The 20,983-nt window shown below is 43.0% G+C and overlaps 1 protein-coding gene across 3 annotated transcripts in view; it reads left to right on the top strand.

Moving 5' to 3' along the window:
* Window positions 1-20,983, top strand: part of LOC130695291 (putative protein kinase C delta type homolog) — a 40,391-nt gene that overhangs the window by 1,423 nt on the left and 17,985 nt on the right. For 2 of the 3 annotated variants that reach the window (XM_059494921.1, XM_059494920.1), the window contains exons 3-4: window positions 6,470-6,562; window positions 6,677-6,804. In XM_059494921.1, coding sequence (XP_059350904.1) covers window positions 6,470-6,562; window positions 6,677-6,804 — 221 coding nt within the window. Of the gene's footprint in view, window positions 1-6,469; window positions 6,563-6,676; window positions 6,805-13,607; window positions 13,770-20,983 lie in introns of those variants that run through there. The other variant, XM_057518408.2, reaches the window with a different exon arrangement.

Genomic DNA, 20,983 nt, shown 5'->3' with positions numbered 1-20,983 from the left:
AGCAGTGATTTTATTCTTAAGTATGACAGATCGAGATGCATCGCAGGGCTGGGCAGAGGGTGCCGAGTAGAATCACTTCGATGGTCGCCTCGATTGCTATACAAAATCGTCAATAGATAATCGTGTCCAGTTTCAAAACTGTTGTACTTTGCGAGTAGTTGCGCGTTGCGTAAGGTTCTATGCAAATGTGGCGGACGCGATTCTTGAAGCGGGGGGAATGTCAATTGCTGGGAACTGTTTGTTTGTTTGTTTGTTTTTTTTTCAGAGAAGGAATGCAAAGTATTTTCGAGTTGAGAGCTTCGTAACGAGTTGATGGCATTCGAGAATGCAAACACCACCGACATGGTCTCTTTTTGGTACCCTGGGTTCTACAACGCAGTTTTTACGTGCGTTTTTGCATTGAACTTTGTGTCGGACTGGCTGACGGAAATGCCTTAAATTGTCATTTAGCGATTGATTTTTGATGTTGCAATGTCTTGATTTTGCGATGAAAGTATCGATTTCAACGTTTTACAGTTTTGCCGTCGTAATGGCATTCGTAATTGCATTGCGACTGTATGAACTTTGGGCTTCTCGCGTACGCGAACAGGGTGCCTCTCTGTTCCGTTGAACTTCCATAAATAGATGCGTCTGAAGAGCGGGAGAATCAATTTCAAAATGCTGGCGTGACTCATTTGTTTTGGGGTTTGAAAGAAAAAAAAAACAAACAAAAATGATTTGTGTTGTAAAAGGTTATCGCAGCAATGATTTCTTTTCGAACGTTTGCCACCGGGAGTTTCGTATTACAGATGCAACCATTAAAGAATCCCCCTCCCGCCCTTTGCGTTTCCTTGGTTACATGCAGATAATGAACCTTGGAAAACGCGGTTGACGGATTGTATAGCTCGTCACGTTGAAGACTTGTCTCTTCTTTTCCTTTGGTTTTATAACGAAACATGAGGGAAAAAAAAAAAAAAAAAAGACGACGAAAGTTCTCCATTTTTAACGGCCTGCTTGTCTCATTTGATTGACGTTCACAAATACGAAACGTTTGTCTTCTTTTTTTCTTTTTTTTTTCTCTCACTCGTTTAGCTCTTGTTGCGCTCGCGCATATTTCAGCGATCACATTCTACGTTCGATTCATAAATCAGGGCAAAGTTGGGCCATCGATCTTATAGTTTTCCTCAAAGGCCAGCTCGTTCGCTTCGCCCTGTGATTGATTCACTCTCTTTCCCGAGATCATCTTGCCTCAGCTGTTTGGAGTATGTAATGATGACGGAATGATTTTTTTTTTTTTTTTTTTTTTTGCACCGTCTCCTATATATATTTTAAAGATGACTTCAAAGTACAGATCCGCAGCACAGCTCGATTTCCTTTTTGAGAGCTTTGCCATTTTTCTAATAAGGGCCGCAAGAAACGTATTCGTCAAAAGGTAGACAGGTGGAACGATGAAACTTGGCCCGTTTGGCAGCACACGAGCATATGTTCCGCCTCTCTCTCTCTCTCTCTCTATCTATCTGGCATCAGAATGTTTTGCGAGGTGATTTATACAGGGTCGGGTGTTGATGTTGAAAAAAAACAAACAAAAGACTTCGATCTCTTTCATTGCCCCCCCACCCAACCCCCTTGACTTTTGCTTTCTAATGACGAACACCGCGCTACTGAAGAGCGCGGAACGCCGAAGAATCGATTGATGAGATCCGACTCTCCCTTGTTTTTTTTGTTTTTTTATTCCGTCCCATCGTCATCATTTGATTTTCTTTTCCAATTCCATCCCCGTTTTGTTTTGTTTTTTATTTGAGGGGTGGCGGGCAATGGATTTCGATCGCCCCAAAACTAGGGCCTTCCTTCGTTTTTTTTTTTTTTCGTGCCTAATTCCTTATTTGATCCCGTTTTATTTTATTATTATTATTTTTTTTTTTTTTAAATGGTTCTCCAGATTGCCAATAACAATCTGCTAAGTTAGTTATGTCTGTTGTGTCAATAAAAAAAAAACAAAGTAGAAAGTGCTTGAAAAGAACATTGAAGGCAAACTGCAAATCGAGGGTGTTGACATTAATGTCGGTACGTAGCGGGGCTTCTTCAATGCGCAACTCATCGATGCAATTTTTTTTTTCCTTATTTGGCAGGGATTTCATTTTGATTTCATCGAAATTCGTTTTTTTTTTTTTTTTTTCTATCATCAAGCGTCGCTCTTCAATTCACTTTGTTTCTTCGTTTAAAATCTTTCATCGTTGCGCTGGGGGAAAATGCTTTCAGCCGCAGGCTTACGTCATTTTTAAATGCAATAAATGTGCAACGAGGGCTGTGTGTGTATGTGTGTGTGTGTGTTGTCATATACGGAAAATAAGCTTTGTGCCGAGCCGGGGAAATAAATATATTGGCAATTTTCTCCCTTTTTCATCATCAGCTTCCGTCGTTCGGTGGGGACGCAAGAAATACCGCTTTGCAACCCTGTCCCTTAAAAAAAAAAAATAAAAAATAAAAGTGATGAGAAAAAGAGAGGGAAGAACGAAGTAGATGAAGAAAAGAGGGATCGGCTTCACTTATATAGAGTTTTTGACGTAATGGGCTTTAGAATATTGTGACGGAGAAGGATGTTGACGTCATTTCCCCATCTGCGAATAGGACGGGAGACGTAGGGGTGTTCACTGGTCCTATTATTTATTTATTTTTTTTTTTATAGATAATAAGGAAGATAAGCCTGTAAAAGAAGGGAGAAGAAGAAAGAAGAGACTATGACTGCTAGAGCATGATGGATGATGAGAACTGTCGTGACCGTCTGCGTGGCTCGTTGATGCAACACAACGAAATGCTATTAGCTTGTCCTTTATTTTTATTTTATTTTTTTTTTTTTTTTTTTTTTTTTTTATAATATATAAAGAGGATCACTGACAAAGACATGCGAGGGGATTTCATTGTCACCTGAAGACACTTTGGACCTTTTTTTTTTTTGCACGTACCGAAAGCATGGCAAAGGCGGGTTAGGTCTTTTGTGTGTTTGATTAGATCAATAGAGACGTGTAAGTAGGTCTATGTGTTATTCACGGCGTAATACGCGGCCCGGACCGATGGGGATTAGCTCTTGTGCTACGACATCTCTATAGCTCACTATTTGTGCTGGAACATTTTTTTTTTTCTTTTCTTTTGATGTCTGTCTTGAATTTTTGGTTTTTTTTTTCTTTTACGATTGGGACCGCGCCTCATTATAGCGACTATGCATCACTGGGTGTCATTGATCCCGATGCCATCGATCTCGCTCTATCGATCCTCACGTATTGGCTCGACCGTCTTTATAATTGTTTGATGACCGCATTGCCTTTGTGATCTGCAATTAATGTAGAGCATTTAAACAAACAAACAAACAAACAAAATAACCGAATTTATTTCTCATTTTCTACGCGCGTTGCATCGCATTTGTTTATTTATTTTGCTTGATCTGCTTATGTTCAACGTCATTGCGAGTTTTAAATGAAAGGTGGCGCACTCCTTTTTCTGATCGCAGCCATCGACTTCCGGCTCCGACTGAAGCTCTCCAATGTCGGAAGAGGAAGTCAACAACGAAAGTGAACATTGCCAAATGTAGCGGAGTAAGACTAGTACTACCCAAGGCCCTTTTGACGGAAGCATCCGATTTTAAGTTTTCGTTTTTTTTTTTTTTTATTCTTTGAACGACTATGGCGTGGTTGACTTTCATGCGAAAACACACACACACACACACACACACACACACACACAAAAGTTTTGACAGTTTGACACTAGGATAAATTCACAAGTCTATCACCCACTTTCGTCCCCGTTTATCCGGGTTGATTTTAAACCCGCTGTAATGGGGGTGCGGCAGCGTGAAATGCAGTGGGGGTGGGCTCGTCTGGTATTGTACGTAATCTACGACGTTTACATGAACGAAAGGGGCTCCATCTATTTTCATATTGGCCTACCATGTAAAAAGAAAAAAAAAAAAAAATCGTGAAGACTAAAGTTTTGTGCGTTAGGAAACGAGCGATTTGAAAGTGTCCCCTCGCGTTTGCGAACTATAACCGATCGAGTTTTGTATATTGGTCCGTCCGCTTCATCAAACGTGTTTTCTTGCGCGAGGAGTGTGTGGATCTCTTGTCAAATAGACGGCCCTATAGATGAATTTAAAGGAAAGAGAGGCCCGAATTTTTTTTTTTTTTTTTTTTTTCATTTTGGATTTTTGGGAACCGGCGGGGAAATGTTTAAAAACGAATAGGCTTTGACGAACGTCCGCAGTCTTGACAGTGTTTGTTTAAGTAATGAGACTCCTTTGTCGTGTGGATGCGACGTGTAAAGCGCTTAACAGTTCGACCGAGTGATTGGTTCATTTTGCAACCCAATTTTTGCTGTACAATGGAGCCACACAAAGAGTTCCTTCAGTGCACACTGCAGCTCTGTGGTGTAGCATGTTTGTAGACTGACTCCCTCGCACCTTCCGCACATACCACACACACACACACACACACACACACCCACACACACCCACACACACCCACACACCCAAAAAAAAAAAAAAGAATAGGAATAATAATTAATTCCTACATTTTTCTTTTTTTATACGTTGTTTGCCCTGGTTTTATACTTTCTCTAAAAAACAAACAAACAGCACAACGGCAATCGTCGGCATTTGATGTATTCATTTTTGTTTTAAACTGACTGAATCGAGTTCCATTCGAAACTCTCAAGTCCGCCAAATTTGATTGTAGTAAATATTTAGGCCTATTTGCGATGAATGCGTGATGCCGAGTACAATGCCCCACGATTAATTGCAAAGATAAACTGCTGCATGTAGACCGCCTATTTATCAAAGAATCAATTTCGCCAAAAATATTTATTATTATTTTTTTTTTTTTTTTTTTTTTGTAATCCACCGACTTTATTGCTAACGTCAGCTGTGCGAGGCCATAGAAGATGCGGTTCAAATTCCTTTTTAGATCCATTTCGGTTTGCCTTCTACTAAAAATTGGGAGGAAAGAGGGGGGGAGGGGGATGGCAAGCGACCCCTACGAACGCCGGTTCACGTTATGGCCGGCCTGACGTTATCAACTGAGAGTCGGCCCCTCTGTGTCATCGCAATTGATTCCGCCCGACTTTACTCGCTGTATTTGTACTATTATATTGAGAGCGGGGGGGGGGGGAAGGGGAGAAGGGGGAGGAGGAAAGGCTCTCGCTCGGTCGAGTTTGTCCAACTACATCAGTCCAATGTTTGGCATCTGTTTGGCCATGTCTTCCGCGGCATCCGGCAGTTTCTGGAAATGCAGCTGGACATCCCCCCTCTGCATTGGGCTCTTGTTCGTTTTATTTTTTTTATTTTTATTTTTTTTTTTTTACGTCTTATATTCAGTGCGCTTCACTGGGCCGGCTTGCGTGAGCTGTTCTCGGAAATATAGCCGGCACACTCTCTCTCTCTCTCTCTCTCTCTCTCTCCATCTTAATAGTCTCTGTCTCTTAACTGGTCTGTCTTTATTCAACATCACGTCATGTGCGCGCCCTGAATGTTATTGACACGTTTCATTTTTTTTATTTTTGTTTTCTTCTCTTTTTTAGTAGCGTTTTATATTATACATCGTTCAGGATATCATAATAATAAAAAAAAAAAAAAGAAAAAAAAAAAAAGAAGAAAGGATTGGGAAGGGGGAGGGGAGCGTATCTGCCAAATGCATCAAAAGGCTGTCCTTTTTGGCCAATGAAAACAGATTTAGGACATTCGCAGAAATGTGGCAATACGTAGCGAAGACAGCCGAAGAGCATCATCTCCCTCCTCTGTCAAAACAACTGAATTAAAAAAAAACAAAAAACGTCTATTGTCGACATGTTCGTGAAAAGAAGATGCTTTCAAGGGAAAAGAAAGTGAGCGACATCAGCTGTTTCCTCGTATACTTTGGCCTCTGCCGAAGAACTACAAGACAGCAGACGTAATCTTTGCTTAAAGAGTTGGTGGCTTCTCGTGCTCGCCGGTCAAGTGCTCGGAAAGGGGCGTTCTCGAATGAATCGATAACGTCCGGCTGACTTTGGCCCCGCTGTCCCGAATTTGCTCGGCTGCATGCGATGAGGCGGCTTCTCTCAAGTCTCTATACGTTTGCAAACTGGATATATATATATATATATCTTTTGATTGACATCCTGGGCTGGCCGTGACCCCAAAACGAAATGCCCTAACACAAAGTCACTGTAGGACGATTTGGTGCCTTATGCCACTGCCGACCGTTCACGTTTCCGGGAGGACGTGGGAAACGAAAGGCTTAGACTAGAATTCGAACGTTTTGTTTGTTTAATTCGTAAAAAAAAAAAAAAAAAAAAAAAAAAGAAAACCGTTCTATTTTATCTTCGAAAAAAAAAAAACACAAACTGTGAATTTTAAATTTCTAATAATGAACTCATTTTTTATTTTTTTTAATTTTTTTTTTTATTTTTTTTTTTTTTTTGTGTGCATGGTTTTGATTCGGTGCTCGTCGGTGGACCTCCCCAACAGCCGGCAAAGGCGTTCAGCTGATGCTGAAGCGCAAACCGCGTGTCGTTGAATGGAACTCGTGCATCGATGTGCCGCTCAGCCGCGGCGTTCTGGGTAACGTAAAGCTTCTACAGACTCTAATGATGTTTTCCAATAATAATAATAATAATAATAATAATAGTAATAATAAAAAAAAAAATGATGTCATTTTCTTTTTAAAATGGACAGTTCACGTCTTGCTGCTGGATCGTTGCACGAGGCCGGCGGAGAAGAGGGGCACAGCTCACGCCGATCTATTGGTGGGAGCGCAAGTGCTGGCCGACCAGTGCAAACAATCTGCCGGAGACAGCATATGGGTAAGCCTCGAAAGCTTTCTAATATTTCCTCGTATTTCATCGTAATTGATGAGAAACTGCATTTCTTTGTTGCGACGGGCTCGCGATGGGATGGCGCGTGGGTAGGCTGGGAACTGCTGAGGGGTGCGCGTTAGTAGTATGCGGCATGCCATTTATAAAAAGCTGCCTACTACCAATTTTTGCTCTCTTATTTTTTTTTTTTTTCTTTTCTTGGGGGGGGGGTTCATAATCTGACAACGTCATCAAGGATCTGTCAAAAAGGGAAAAAAAAAATAAATAAAACAGAATCCTCTAGTCGCTCTTTGCAGCGCCTTTGTTGTGAGGGAGAAATGAGTTCGTCTTGCAATCTAAACCTTTTGCCTCTTGAAAAAAAAAAAAAAAAAAATCGTTTAAGAACAACTCGTTGAGTTGTTTTAAAATGTCGGTTACGCGCTCGCGTATGAGTCGGATGGAATTGGAATGGATGATTCGTGAATTCTTTTATATATATATTTTTTTTTTTTCGAATTTTCGATTCATAATCTCTGCGATTTTTTTTGTGTGTGTTGAGAGCTGCGAAACGTTTCGAGTGAGACGGTCGAATGAGTGTCAGTGCAAATAGCAGCAAATGTGAAGAGAATGGAGTGGCAACTCTCGTTTTGTTTTAAAAACAAAAAACCCAATTGGCCGTTTCTATTTCCACTCGTGTTCCCACTTCACCGTTTCGTGCCATCTGCTGGTGAGTGCACAACCGCCACAATTCCAACGGCTTTCCTTTACCCCTTCAACTTCAACTCACGGCGATCCCCCCACCCCCCGGCTTTCTTTCTAAAATTTAATATTCAACGAGTTATTTTACTGTTCCACTCATCCGTCCCATCGTGACATTGCGCCCGTCCATGACGGGTTTGCGTTTCCATTTTAAACGCAAAAAACGATGCGGGAATTTAAAAAAAAAACAAACAAAACGGACGGAAAGAGCCGATCTGAATTGAAGCCTCTGCCTATTCACCTAGCGCTGTACGTTAACGGTGTCATGCGAATATGCGATGCTGCCCTACTATACACTCGCCTACCTTTTTTTTTTTTGCTTTCCATTCCACCCATTTTCTGTTCCCTCCCCTTTTTTGGTTGGGGGCGAAGGCGTTCTGTTCCCTTCGGGAGCCAACGCGGCTGTTCTTGACGTGTAATCCAACAGCTTTTTTTTTTTTTTTTTTGCAACCAGTCGTTGATGCCTGCGATGTTGATGTTTCAAAAAAAAAAAAAAGGAAGAGGAAGAAGAGAGAGAGAGAGAGAGAGAGAGGGGGGGGGATATAAAGCATAGCGACACGACGGCACGTGGTGGATCTGCTTTGCAAGCTGCGACCGGTGAATTTTCAGGGGCTCGTACATCGTTTTGTGTTTCGTTACGCCGTGCGCTGAATCCTGAAAGCGGCCACAACGCGCATCGAAGCCCCGTGCGCGCTTTAATAACTTAGCTATGCATGCGCTCGTGTCGCCCCCCGTTGGCGCATCTGTTTCCTTTTTTATTGCCGTCTTCTGTCGCAACATCCGGGGGGAAAAAAAAAAACAAACAAAAAAACGCATCACATTATTACCTTTTTCTTTTTCTTTTTTTTTTCCCTTTGACGTTGAGGTTTACATCAAATCGGGATTTGCCTGTTGTTTTTTTTGTTTTTTGTTTTTTTTTTACTTTGATGTTTTCGTCGTGTGAAATTCCCGCTGCCTCTTCTCGGCCGCATTTTCCACGAGTGCATTAATCCATTTGAATTTTAATAAGTAGGAGAAGGACATGCAAATAGGATTGATTAAAAAAAAAAAAAGGGACAACGCAAGGGACCGACGATGGTCAAGGTAATGCGAAACTCGGTCGCCATCTCGTTCAACGGTTCGAACTGGCGCCAGAAAGAAATCGAAAGTGTTGGGAAAACGATGAATCACTTTGGTGCCCACACATTGTGTGCGTGTACGTGTACGCTCTCGTTAGTGTCTCCCCCCCCCCCCTCCCAGCTTGATGGTAACGTTACAATTATCGTTGCAAGTCTTTCACGAAGCGATCCGTTATGGAGTTCACGCATTGAGAATCGAAAAAAAAAAAAAAAAAAAAAAAAAATCGCGTTGAAATCGTAACCGACCCCCCCCCCCCCTCCCACCGTTCGAAATTGTTGGCTTTGTAAAAGAGTGTCGACGAATGACGCAAAGGAATGCGCTACCCTCCTTTTTTTTTTTTTTTTTTAATAATTATTTTGCAATGCTGGGCATTTTTTCATTTCCTTCCTTTAATATTATGCAGATTTTGTTTTTTTTTTTTTTTTTTTTTGCCTCCGGTCGTTGTAACACTCATCGGTATTGCTTAATTCTTTATTATTTTTGAGATTTGCGTGTGGGTGGCGAGCGTTGGAATGTGTGTCCGCTTGAGACATTTGTTGACGCTGTTTTTTTTTTTTTTTTTTTTTTTTTTTTTTCTCCTTTGAAAGTTGAGTTTTCTTTTTAAAGAGTTGCTCATCCGCCGGAAGACGGTGGCGATGCCCTCCCACCAATCGGACGAAGGCGCCAGCCCCACACGTTTTCGGACGAGAATAGATTTGTTGAAAATTCCCGACCAAAAAGAAATTGTTTTTTTTTTTTTTTTTTTTTTTCTTCCAGCGTTTGGGGGGGGGGGGGGGGTGGTGGTGTAAGGACGAAGAGGCAAACAAAGCTCGTGCGAGAGAGTAACTCGAGTCGTTAAACGTTTTAAAGAGTATGCGAATATTTGCTGGCCATTCATCGGCGGTCTTTTGAACGATTTCCGCAAGCGTTGGGGAGTGGTCGATGGTCAACTTCCGTCCGGGTTTTATTTATTTTATTTTATTTTATTTTTTTTTCCTTTCATTTAACAAATAATAATTAAAAAAAAAAAAAAAAACGAAACAAGGCCAGGTCTGCGTCAGCACCTGCGGCGGCCACACCCCAAACAAGTGAACACGCAACGGAGTATTTTTATTTATTTTTTTGTGTGTGTGTGTGTGGGTTGTACAAAGGAGAGTTGATTGGCTAAGCAATAGTCGAGACACAAACAGACGTTGATTGTGTCATCGCTTCAATGTCGAATTAGAATATTATTTTATTTAATTTTTAAGGGAGGATCGTATTCCTTTGACTTACGGACCTTGATCCGAAGCAGAGCCCGCGATTGCACTCCCCGCAACGATGTGTTAAATCCCTTGTTATTACAGCTGATAATTGGATGTGCTCTCTCGTCATGATTGCGTAAGGAATTGCTGTTTTTGCGTCAATATTTATTAGATACACGAGAGATTATAATGTAGACCATCCAATTTTTGGACAACGTTCCGCTCGAGCTGTTGCCTCCTCACTCTTGTTTAGATTCCACAGCGAAAGCTTTCTCTCCCAAACCCCCCCCCCCCCCCCCAAAAAAAAAAAAAAAAAAAAAATCCCCCCGCCCACTCCCTCAGTTTCCTCTTTGGCTGCTGCTTTTCCGTTGGCTATGTGTGTGTACGTGCGTTGTACACGCGTTGTACACGCATTTCACAGTTTACACATACCCCTGTTTGCAGCCTACAACCAGCTGCCTCTCTCTCTCTCTCTCTCTCTCTCTCTCTCTCTCTGCTGCTGCTCTATAATAATACATCACACGGTGCGCATATTCAGAGTTATAACTGCAAAAAGCAAACAAACAAATGATATCGTCATTTGTTTTCTTGTTTGCTCATTGATGTGGGGGGGGGGCGCTGGTCATCGCTCGATAAATGAAGGAACTGATTTTTTTTTGTTTGTTGTTGTTGTTGTTGTCACGCTCCGATAAGAGATACACAGATTGGATGTTGTTTTGGCCGTGTATGCGGACGGGCTGTGACTTACTTTCGCTTGGCACTTGAAAAAAAAAAAAAAATAAAATAAAATTTCGTGCGGATCGCACTGGGAGGATGAGAGAGAGGGGGGGGGGGTGTCGTCCGCTCTTTTGGACTTTGAGAATTTAAAAAAAAAAAAAAAAAAAAAAAAAGAAGGGAAAAGGATCCCGCCGTTGGCAGAATCCGGCGGATTGGCAACCCGCGTTTTTCGATTTTGCCCGTGCCCGGTTAGCAGCTTTTGGCCGACTTGTGCTCGTCATCTTACGGTGTACCGGCTGTGCTGTTTCTCTAGCTCCTTGTATCGTCCCCTATTCTATTTCGAGTACTCGCCGCGGAAACGCCCATCCCACCTCCTCCTCCTCCTCTTTTTTTTTTTTTTTTCTTTTTTTTTTTTTTTTTTTTTTTTTTTTTTTTTTTTTTTTGCTTGCTCTCTCTCTCTCTCTCTCTCTCTCTCTCTCTCTCTCTCCTACACACAAGGCGTAGTATATATATTCTCACCCATTTCATTTTTTTTTTGTTTTGCGTTCGTTCGTTCGCCATCAAAGAAATAATAATAATAAAAAAAAAGGCCCTCAATGTCTTTCCTCCTCCCACTGGTGGAATCCACCACACATCGCTGGCCGCATTGCCTACGTCTGTACGCGACAGAGAGCGCCAAGCAAAAACTCCTCCTTCCATTCGTTTTTTTTTTTTTTTTACCTTCTCCTTGGTTTCGTCCATCCGCCTTCGCTTTTTGTTTTCGTGGCCGTTTCGAAAAGAAAAAAAAAAAATGTTTGAAAACAAAAAAACAAAAACAAAAAAAAAACAAAAAACAGACAGAATGAGAGAGCAAAAGAGAGAGAGGGGGGAGGGCAGTTTCGTTCTCCAGGTTGGGCGTTGATTCAGTCGGACGTCGACGACCGAGACGCTCGCTCGCATTCAATCATTGAACAACAACCGAGGAGAGGGAGGGGGGGGGAACGTTTTCCTGTTTTTGCGTTGATTGCTCTTCGCCATCTTTTCAGACTTGTGTTCCAGCCGTGCGCTACCGTTATCCCCTCCACTCTCCCGTTAGCGCTCCTTTGGTTATCTCTCGCTCAAAACTTCGCAGTGTCTTCCAGACCGAGGAATTTGTGCTTCTTCTTTTTTTTTTTTTTTCTTATTTTTCTTTTGTTTTTTTTTTTAAAAGTTTAGTTGTTTTTTTTTTTCTCGTATGTCGATGCTCGTTTTATTTATTTATTTTTTTTTTTTCGTGCGTTGATTGCCTTTTCATTCGATCCAGTTTAACTTCAAAGTGTGTGTGTGTGTGTGTGTGTGTGTGTGTGTGAGGCCCTCTGCTGGTTGTCTATTCTCAACCTTCTGTTTCGTGAGAAAAAGGTTCCAGTCGGCTGTTTCACCGAAACTGCGTGCACGAGCGGAAGTGTAGATTGGGAAAGAGCCGACGGAGCAGCAGCAGCAGCAGCAGCAGCAGCAGCAAGCTGTGCCTTCATTTTTTTTTAAGACAGCGGTGTTGCGTGCGGGTGTTTGCAATCTATACACATCGCGTATCGTGTACGGTGGCCAAGAGGTGTTGGGAGGAGAGGTTGAGGGGGGGGGGAACATTTCGCTGGAACAGGCCTGTTGCTCTTGTGTTGGCTAAAAAAAAAAAAAATAATAATAAAAAAATAGGTTAACTGTGTGCGGCTCTTGTGTTTATCCAATGGCGGGCAAAAGGACGCGGATTTGCCTTGCATGATGTGTGCGGAATGCCGCCGTGCTCGCACCGCACCGGCCGTTGGGCGTTCGCAACGTCGCCGAGGCCGCGATGGATGGCGTTTGTTGCACCGGCCAGAGCTCTTGCCGCTTAATAGGTGCTCTTCGTCCTCCTCATCTTTGCTTGGTGTGCCGTTTGGGCCTCGTTGGCTGCGAGTGTTGGAGCTGGCCGGCCGCCACCTTGGCCTGATGTGCCACCACCCGCGTTTGGCCGACGCAACGCCGACATCGGCGGCGCATCGCCTGTCGATCGCTTCTTCATTCCGGCGGCTTGTGAATGTTGAGCCGTCGGCCCGATCAGATGTCGCCCTTGTTGGCCGTCAACGCCATGATTACGTAGGCCTTTCATCCATTCTGACCCTCACCCGCGTGCAGTGAACGTCCAACAAAAGGGGGGGGGGGAAGAATTTTTATTTTTTTTTAATTTTGATTCGGCTTGTTCAGCGCATCGTTCGTCTTTGAATTTATCGAAACGGAACTGAAATTTTTGAATAGCTCGCACAGCGGATCAGCTGATGCAGTTAAAGAAAAGAAAAACAAAAATTGAGGTGAATTTTGAAAAAAAAAACAAAAACAAAAAAAACAAACAAAACAAACGTAACGATTTCATTTCGGCGGGCTGATCGGGTCGCGTTGCGGCATCGCATACTGAATTTGGGGCGGCTGGCAGCGCCGCCGCACTGAGCAGCGCGCGCCTTTCAAAACCCGTTTCGTTTGAAAAGTGAACGTTCAATTTGTCGATTTTTCTCTACCTGGCTGGCCGTGCATTTTTTTTGTGTGTGTGTGTGTGCGTGCGTGCGTTCGTTCGTTCGTTCGTCTGTCTGTCTGTCTGTCCGCCTTTGTCCGCGTCCACAGCCGGCCCCGCTTTGCGCCCCGACGGCTGGATGACACAGGAAGCGGCAGACGAAGACGAGGACGACGACGAGGACGAGGACGACGAAAAAGAAACGTAGCCAAGTGGCCGCCGGACGGTGTACCCACCTCAACATGGATCCAGTGTAATCACAGTGTCCAGCTCCCTCATTGCGCTTCGCACGCCGCTCCAATAGAGAGACGGCTTGTTGTGAAACGAGAAACAGTTTTTTTTTTTTTTTTTTTGAACAGTTTTTTGAAACGAGTGTCTCTGTGCTTTGTGATTATTATCATTTTTTTTTTTAAGTCTCCCTTCGCCCTTTCACCCCTTCCCCCAAAGAAAAACAGTGTGGGAAAAAAAAAAAAAAAAAAGGAGGAAGGATTTGATTTAGTACGGCGGTCAATATGATGTTCACCGGCTCGCACGCGGCCAAGAAGCGGAGCAGCAGCAGCACCAGTCACAAGCAGAGGCAATTCTTGTCGCAGGAACGACAACATCCGGGCGCTATCGCCGAGAGGAGCGTTGATCGCACCCGCCTCAGCTGTCAGGAGGTATTTCCTTTCACCGCCATCCTCCTATTTTTTTTTTTTTTTTTTTTTTGTAATTGCTTTCTTCTAGTGGGCGTCCATCTTAATCAGACGTCAAAAACTCTTTAAATTTTGCGCTTTTGACTAATGGCCAACATCAACGTACAAATGCGAATTTCGCCGTTGGCCTTCGCCTGTTAATTGAAAAGAAAAAATGTCGTCGGTGGTGTAGCGGCTCGTTCGTGTGTGCAACCTACATGTTTCGGCCGTCGTATTAAGCGTGAAGGAGGGGGGGGAGGGAGAGGCGCAAGATGTCGGACGAGGAAAAGCTAAGCCCTTTGCGCGACGGGGGGGGGGGGGGGGGGGGAAGAAAAGAATGTTATGTTCCCGTACGCCAACGTGCACTTAACGCTCTTATGAGATTAGCCTCTTGGCCTTTTCAGTGAGGGTGGGTGGGTGGGGGTGGAGGGAGTGTAGGAGAGACTACTTAAATAGTCTGCAACGTTCCGTGTGATGCGGACAACCGCCCGCCAGCCATTTGAATTATTGATCCCCATTTTTTTTCCCCCATCGACACGCCCCCCCCCCCCCCCCACTCTCTTTCTTTCGTCATTTGAATATTCGAGTATAGAAAATCAGGTTACCCGACGTAGGTCTTATCGTTAAACAGTTGAAAGATCGATGACACACCGAAAACGCGATGCCGTGCGAAAAGAAATAAATCAATAATAATAATTTAAAAAAAAAAGGGGGGGGGGACGTCACCTCGTTTGATTTGACACTTTTTGTCTTGATGCAATCGAATCATCTTGTTACACTGCTGCTCGCATTTTTGCTTAAAATGCTAGCCTAAGCATTTGAATCGCCTCCCTTCCTGTTTGACTGGACTTTGATCCCTCCGCCCCCCCCCCCTCCCGGCTCCGCATGGACGTCTGTCTCACGAACCCATCGATGTCTTATTTTGCTCAACGTCGTTCACTTACTACCATCTCACGCAGCCCGGAAGAAAAATAACCTTCCTGCCTCAAAAAGTAATAATAAATATCATTTCTCATTAAAAAAAAAACTCTGACTGAGAGAGACAATAAAAAAAAAAAAAAAAATTGGGATGCGCAGGATCTTTTGGGCTCCCAGTGGACAGAGAAGGGCAGGGGACCAGAGAGCTATGGTACTATATAATCTATACGTCCGTTGCGTACACAATGTGAAAACCTCTACAGTCTTTCGTAACAGAGTGTGTGTCGGGCATCTATTATTATTATTTTTTTTTTTCGTTCAGAGAAAATGTGTTCCAGAAAAGAAAAAAAAAAGGGGGGGGGGGGAGAACGGGAGAGGAAAGAAAAAAAAAATGGAACGAAATAATAGACGTTTGGGGCCACTGCAATGATGAAAAATGCAATTGCCAACGGTTCGCTATGTAAAGGTCTCGACACGTGTGTGTGCCCGTTGCTTGTCTTCCTTTTATTTTTCATTTTTTTTTTTTTTTTTTTTTTTTTTTTTTACGCCCTCTCGCTGCGCATCTCACACACCAAAATTCGTTTGTGTGTGTGTGTCTGGGTGTGTCTGTGTGTGTGTGTGTGTTCGCTCTCTCCCAAGTCGCATTAACGGAGGAGAGGCCAAGGGCCGGCAAAAATGATGGACGAACATTTTTTTCGCTGCTGGGATGCGGTAGACAGGGAGGGGGGGGGGGGAGCTACAAACGATGGGACGGACGATCGGGAGAGCCGCAAATGCGCTCGGGGTCCCATATTGACGTCATCATCCCGCATTGAATTATTCAAGCGCCTTGTGACGCGGAGAACAAGGTTATCTTTCTCTCTCTCTCCCTCTCTCTCTCTCTCCTCCACCCCCTTTTTGTTTTGTCACAGACTTTTTGTTGTTATTATATATATATATATATATATATATATATTTTATTATTTCTTGGCAAACGCGGAGAAATTTGTGTTGTTTTTTTTTTAAACCGCACCAGAACGCGGCTGCATTTGCAAGTCTCCATTGTTTTGTTTTTCTCTCGTTGTTGCCGCGTGAAAATCAAAGCGCTTGCGTCCGCCGCCTTTAGTATTATTATTATTATTATTATTTTTTTTTTTTTCTCAAACTCCTGACAATTATTATCTTCTTTTTTCGTTCTCATTTTGTTCCCCCGGCGCGTGTGTGCATGTGCATCAAATAGTGGCGCGTAGAACACAAGACTCTCGCCGGCTGCGTCTAATCAGATTGCCAACCTCGAAACGACTTTGGGGAAGGCAGTAAGGAGAGGTTTCCCTATCGACGCCATTTGTATGTAAAAAAAAAAAAAAACAAACAGCCATTTTCTCGTTGAAACTACTCAAACTCGTACTCTCTTGTCTGTGTCTCGCTGCTTTTTTTTTATATTTTTTTATTTGAACTTCGTCAATTTCGTGATGGCTCTTTTATCCTACCCCCTCCGCTAGCGTTGCGAGCCCTTTCTTTTCCCGTGCCCACCCGCCGCCCAAATTGCGCATACATATGCGGTGGGGGGGTTGGATCTGTTTCGTTAAATATATCGATGCACACATAGAATATGGGGGATGGCGGAGATAAAAAGGACGGAATAGCGTTCGCTCTACTCAACATTTCGGAACAACGGAGAGCTATAGGAAAGAATGTTGGTCGTTTGCTTTTCTTGTGCGTTGTCTTCGTTGGTTAGTCATGTCGCGACGGTTTTTGCTCCCCCGCGTTGTGTGGTGTACACGCTGAACGCGGCATTCGCAATAAAATGGCTTTTATTCGCGATGTCTAGTCCTATACACAAGTCGGCGATTGGTCCTCGCCCGAGTGCGCCCTCCCAGCCAGCCCCGAATATTTCATCATGAATGCGCGCATTTAGGAGATTTGTTCTATTTTGCTTCTTCTTTCTTTCTTTCTCTGCTTGGAGGGAACGTGTAAGCTGTTTAGCGAGGTACGTCTCAATAGGTGGAAACTGTCTGTAACATCGACGCATCAAACGACGAGAGCAAACAATGACGTTACATCAAAAGAGAAGATGCCGAATGAGAAGCGAAGCGAAATCATGTGCATTGATGTGTTTCGCCTTTAGATCCATGAACGAAAAAAAAATCATTCGAATTTCCATCCGTGTTTATTAGTACCCCCCCCCCCCCCCCCCATTTTTTTTTTTTTTTTTTGAATTCCCGCCGACTCATCAATGCGGATGAATTGCATTTTGAATTACGACGATGATGTGGTGCCGTGGTCTTCGTTCGTTCGTGGTTAGGGATCCGAGAACTGGAACACGTCGTCCATTGGCAACAAAAATAAGCGGCGCTTTTCTTTTTTTTTTTTTTTTTTTGTTTAGACATTTCAAAACGTAGATCATCTGCAGGTTTAGCTCTTGCGGCCTACGGGCGACGAGCAGAGTTGACGAGGAGCATTAGAAAAACCATTAACGTTACACAGACACACGCAGCACGAAGACTAACTACACATGAGATGGGCGTATTTGAAATGGCGCGTTCATTACTACTCGCCGGCTTCCTATAACCAGCCTTTATGATATGGTATTTACATTTTGGGGCCGCTCTCTTCTCTCTCTCTCTCTCTCTCAAATGCTGCAACTGTTCCCTCTTGTTTTATTTTCATCGAGATGATGAATGCTTGGCGCCGCCAGACATCAGATGCTCGTTCGCAGTAATAACACGGATCATTCATTTTAATTCCATTGGCGCAGCAGTTTTCTTTTTTTTTTTTTTTCCTTTCCAAGTCGTACCCTACGGTCTTTCCATTTTTTGTTTGAGCTCTACCTAAAAAACACAAAAACAATAAAGCAATGATCTTTTAAGATAAGGTATTTTAGCGTTGAAGATCTTTAGAAAAGGCTTTGAGAACGATCTATTCACGCGCACACCTCTGATCAATTTTCGTTTTGATTCCTCCTTTTTTGCCGCTCATTAAAAAAAAATAAAAATAAAATTATCCTTTAAGCGCGTGATGTATGCGTCCTTTTTTTTTTTTTTTTTTTCAGAGAAAAGGGAGACGAAACAACGTAGATGTGGGATGTGTTTTTTGTTTGTTTTTTTTTTTTTGTTTTTTTCCTCCCTTGTTTTCCCGCCGCCTCCGAGGCCGACAGATATACATGACCTACACGGTTGGTACACTAATTGGCCGGAGTTGTATACGAGCTGATTCGGGCCTGATGCTCGGAAGGGGGGGGGGGCATTTCAGTTTATCTGCGCACGTCACAAAGTTCTGCGAAAAAATGTCCATCTCTCCCTTTATTTATTTATTTTTTTTTTAAATTAGTCGTTTTAATTTATTTTGATTTTATTTTTATTTGAAAATTTTGACAACAGTATGCACATACGCATTTGCCAACAACGAACTTTGTTATTTTTTTTTTTTAAGTTGCCGCATTTTTTTTTTTTTTTTTTTTTTTTTTTTGGAGGGGAAGGAGGGGAGGATCGGGTTTCTTATGACATTCGTCGGTCTAGCCTAAAGAGATATCACAGACGAACCCGATCTCCGTAAAGCGGATCATCATTTCTTACCATTTTTAACCTTGCATCTCTCGGGCGAAAGGATGGACTATTACTTTGATGGTTGAAAGTCAAGAAAACATGTCTGAAATATTTCGCATAAACTGCGCAGTTTGCATCTCTTGCTGCCGTAGATAGACGAGTCAACGATAATTTTGTTTTGCAAATTTTTCTTTACACTTTGTGTCTCGTTCTTACGCGGCTCGCTATACGACGGCCCGAGAACTGGCAAAATGTCTGAGTATCAAGGCCCCCGAAAACGCGCGCACACAAGCAAAAAGATCGCTCTCGTTGCCCGCATTCTGAATTCGTCGAACTGTGCGTTTTTTTTTTTTTTTTTTTTTTTTTTTTAAGAGAAAGAGGTAAAAAGAAAAATAGAAATGAAAAAAAAAGAAAGAAAGAAAGTAAAAGAGAATACTCACTTGACAGGTTACATAGTTCTATTTCTGTTTGGGCCGCTTGCTCATTCGTCAAATGCTCGTGACATATTAAGCAAAGGGCTCCGTGTGCTGATATACAACCTACTTGTCTCGCATTGTGCGCATCAACAAGCCTTCCCCAATCACGTCCCCGGCTTTATTCTAGGCCACTGAACTGTACGCAACGATAGGTTACGTCAGCGTTCGTCCAAAAAGGTTAAGAAAAGCGGACCCCCCAGCTCCCCCCCCCCCACCAACCCCTGTTTGTTGCCATCGCTACTCCTCCTTTTGCCCGTATTTTTCAACGGCCAACGGGGATGTTTTTACTCGAATTGCATTCCTCCCTTCTTTTTCTTCTGCTTTCTTTAATGCTCAGTGTAACAGAAGTTTAATCAATGATGTCGATAATGACATTCCTTTGCTTGTAATCTGTTAAACGTGGACGGCGGAAAGACGATTCATTGAAACGAGTCGCTTTATCTTGGCCGTGATTCGCTTCACGTCTCGATAAAAACAGCCAGCCAAGGAAACGAATGTCGTAATAATAAAAGAGGAGACGGGGGGGGGGGGGGGGGGGGGGCGAAACCCTGACCCGATACACGATTTTTTTTTAATTTTTTTTATTTATTTATTTTTTTTTGTTGCTGCTGCTGCTGCTGCTGCTGACGTTGACGATCCTAGTGATCCACTGACCCTCAAAAAACATTTCGATTTTTCTGGCCGTGTTATTGGAGCGTATATTATACGCTGGAGGTTATATTCGCATCGCTTATACAGAAGCCGTAGAGCCGTGCGTGTAGGGCATTGTGTGATCGTCCGACATCAACGGGGATATAATAGCCGACTGCCTTTATAATAGGATGGTTCAGACAGACAAAGGATTCGTCTGTAAATACGGTAGCGGATCCATTCAACGAAGAAAAAAAAAAGAAAATAACATAACGCATCTGATTGCAATGGATAACTGGAGCGAGATGCGCTAAAGGGAGCGTCATCCGTTCCGTTTCCCCCCGCAACTTGCTACAAAAAAAAAAAAAAAGAAAAAAAAAAGATGGGGGGGGGGGGGGGGGGGGTTAGGATTCAACAGTGAAAGCCCAGATATAATTGAAGTCTTCATTCAGGTTATACGGGCAGCCGTTTCCACTACATTGCGGAGCTTCAAGTTATACGGCCAAGTCGCATAGCGATGATGTAATGGCCTCTATCCGATTATATAGCGTTACGTCTTTTTGCCCCCAACAATTTCTTATCTTGCGAAGACGTTGTGTGTTTGGACCGTCTACCATTGCCGTCTGTACGTAACAGCCGCTATTTGGCCTTTCTTATTGTCTTTTTGGCCTATTTTTGTTTTTGTATTTGTATTTGATAGTGCGAAGAAGGTCATTTCCTCCTCTTGCCACAAACTTTGTCCGATTTCATCCGTCTAATCCGACACCGGTCGGGGTTTTATCCATCCAAACAAAAACTTTGATGGACCTTTCCATTTTTGAAAGAAAGCTGATGTTCTTTTTTTTTTTTGTGTGTGTGTGTGTGTGTGTGTGTGTGTGTTGTGCGCGGAAATAACTCGAGCGTCGCCGCACGTACCGGCATTTTTGTGTGTGCCGGTGTAAAAGAGAATCGATTCCGCAACGTTCTCCGAACTTGTTTCCTTTGGATGGATGGATGTTTGGATTCTTTTTGAATTCTATCGCTCTCCCCCTCTTTTCCAATTTTTGTCTGTGTGTGTGTGTGTGTGTGTGTGCGTGCGTGTGTGTCGTGTTTTATTGGCAAGAGTCCCAAGAAGTTGGGTTTGGCGTCATCCTCGCCCTCAGGGACAAGTAACAACAAATGGCTATACTGCTATATCAAATCGCTTGTTGCGGAAAATATATCGTTGACTTTAACCTGCCACCCGGACTGGAGATCGATAAGACGAAGTCGGCCGTTTTTTTTTATTTTTATTTATTTACTTATTTATTTATTTATTTATTTTTTACGTTAAGTTAGGGATGATCCTTTTTGGCTGCGCAGTTGTGAAACACAGGGCAAAGATGTCTAGACAACTAGCAATCAACAATGTTTCACGTCCAGCATCTGTAATTCGATCACGAACGTCTTAGCTGTGCACAACTGCTCTCTTTATTTGTCTTTGTCGCATCTCTTTGAATTTTTAACGCTCCGTTTCAACCATTGACCATCGAAAATCGTTTGCGTCTTTTGGTTTAGCTATCGTGTAGCTTTAAGTTTGCAGTTGCAATGTTTTCGGAGATCGAACGTGATACGTTTCGAATGATGGAAACCATCCGGATCGATGGACGTTTTCTGGTCCTTGTTTTTTTTT

Source organism: Daphnia carinata, chromosome 4 (genome assembly GCF_022539665.2).
Source record: "Daphnia carinata strain CSIRO-1 chromosome 4, CSIRO_AGI_Dcar_HiC_V3, whole genome shotgun sequence".
In the NCBI taxonomy this organism is placed as follows: Eukaryota; Metazoa; Arthropoda; class Branchiopoda; order Diplostraca; family Daphniidae; genus Daphnia; species Daphnia carinata.
The sequence above is the reverse complement of the archived record's forward strand: the minus strand, read 5'-3'. Positions and strand labels throughout refer to the sequence as shown.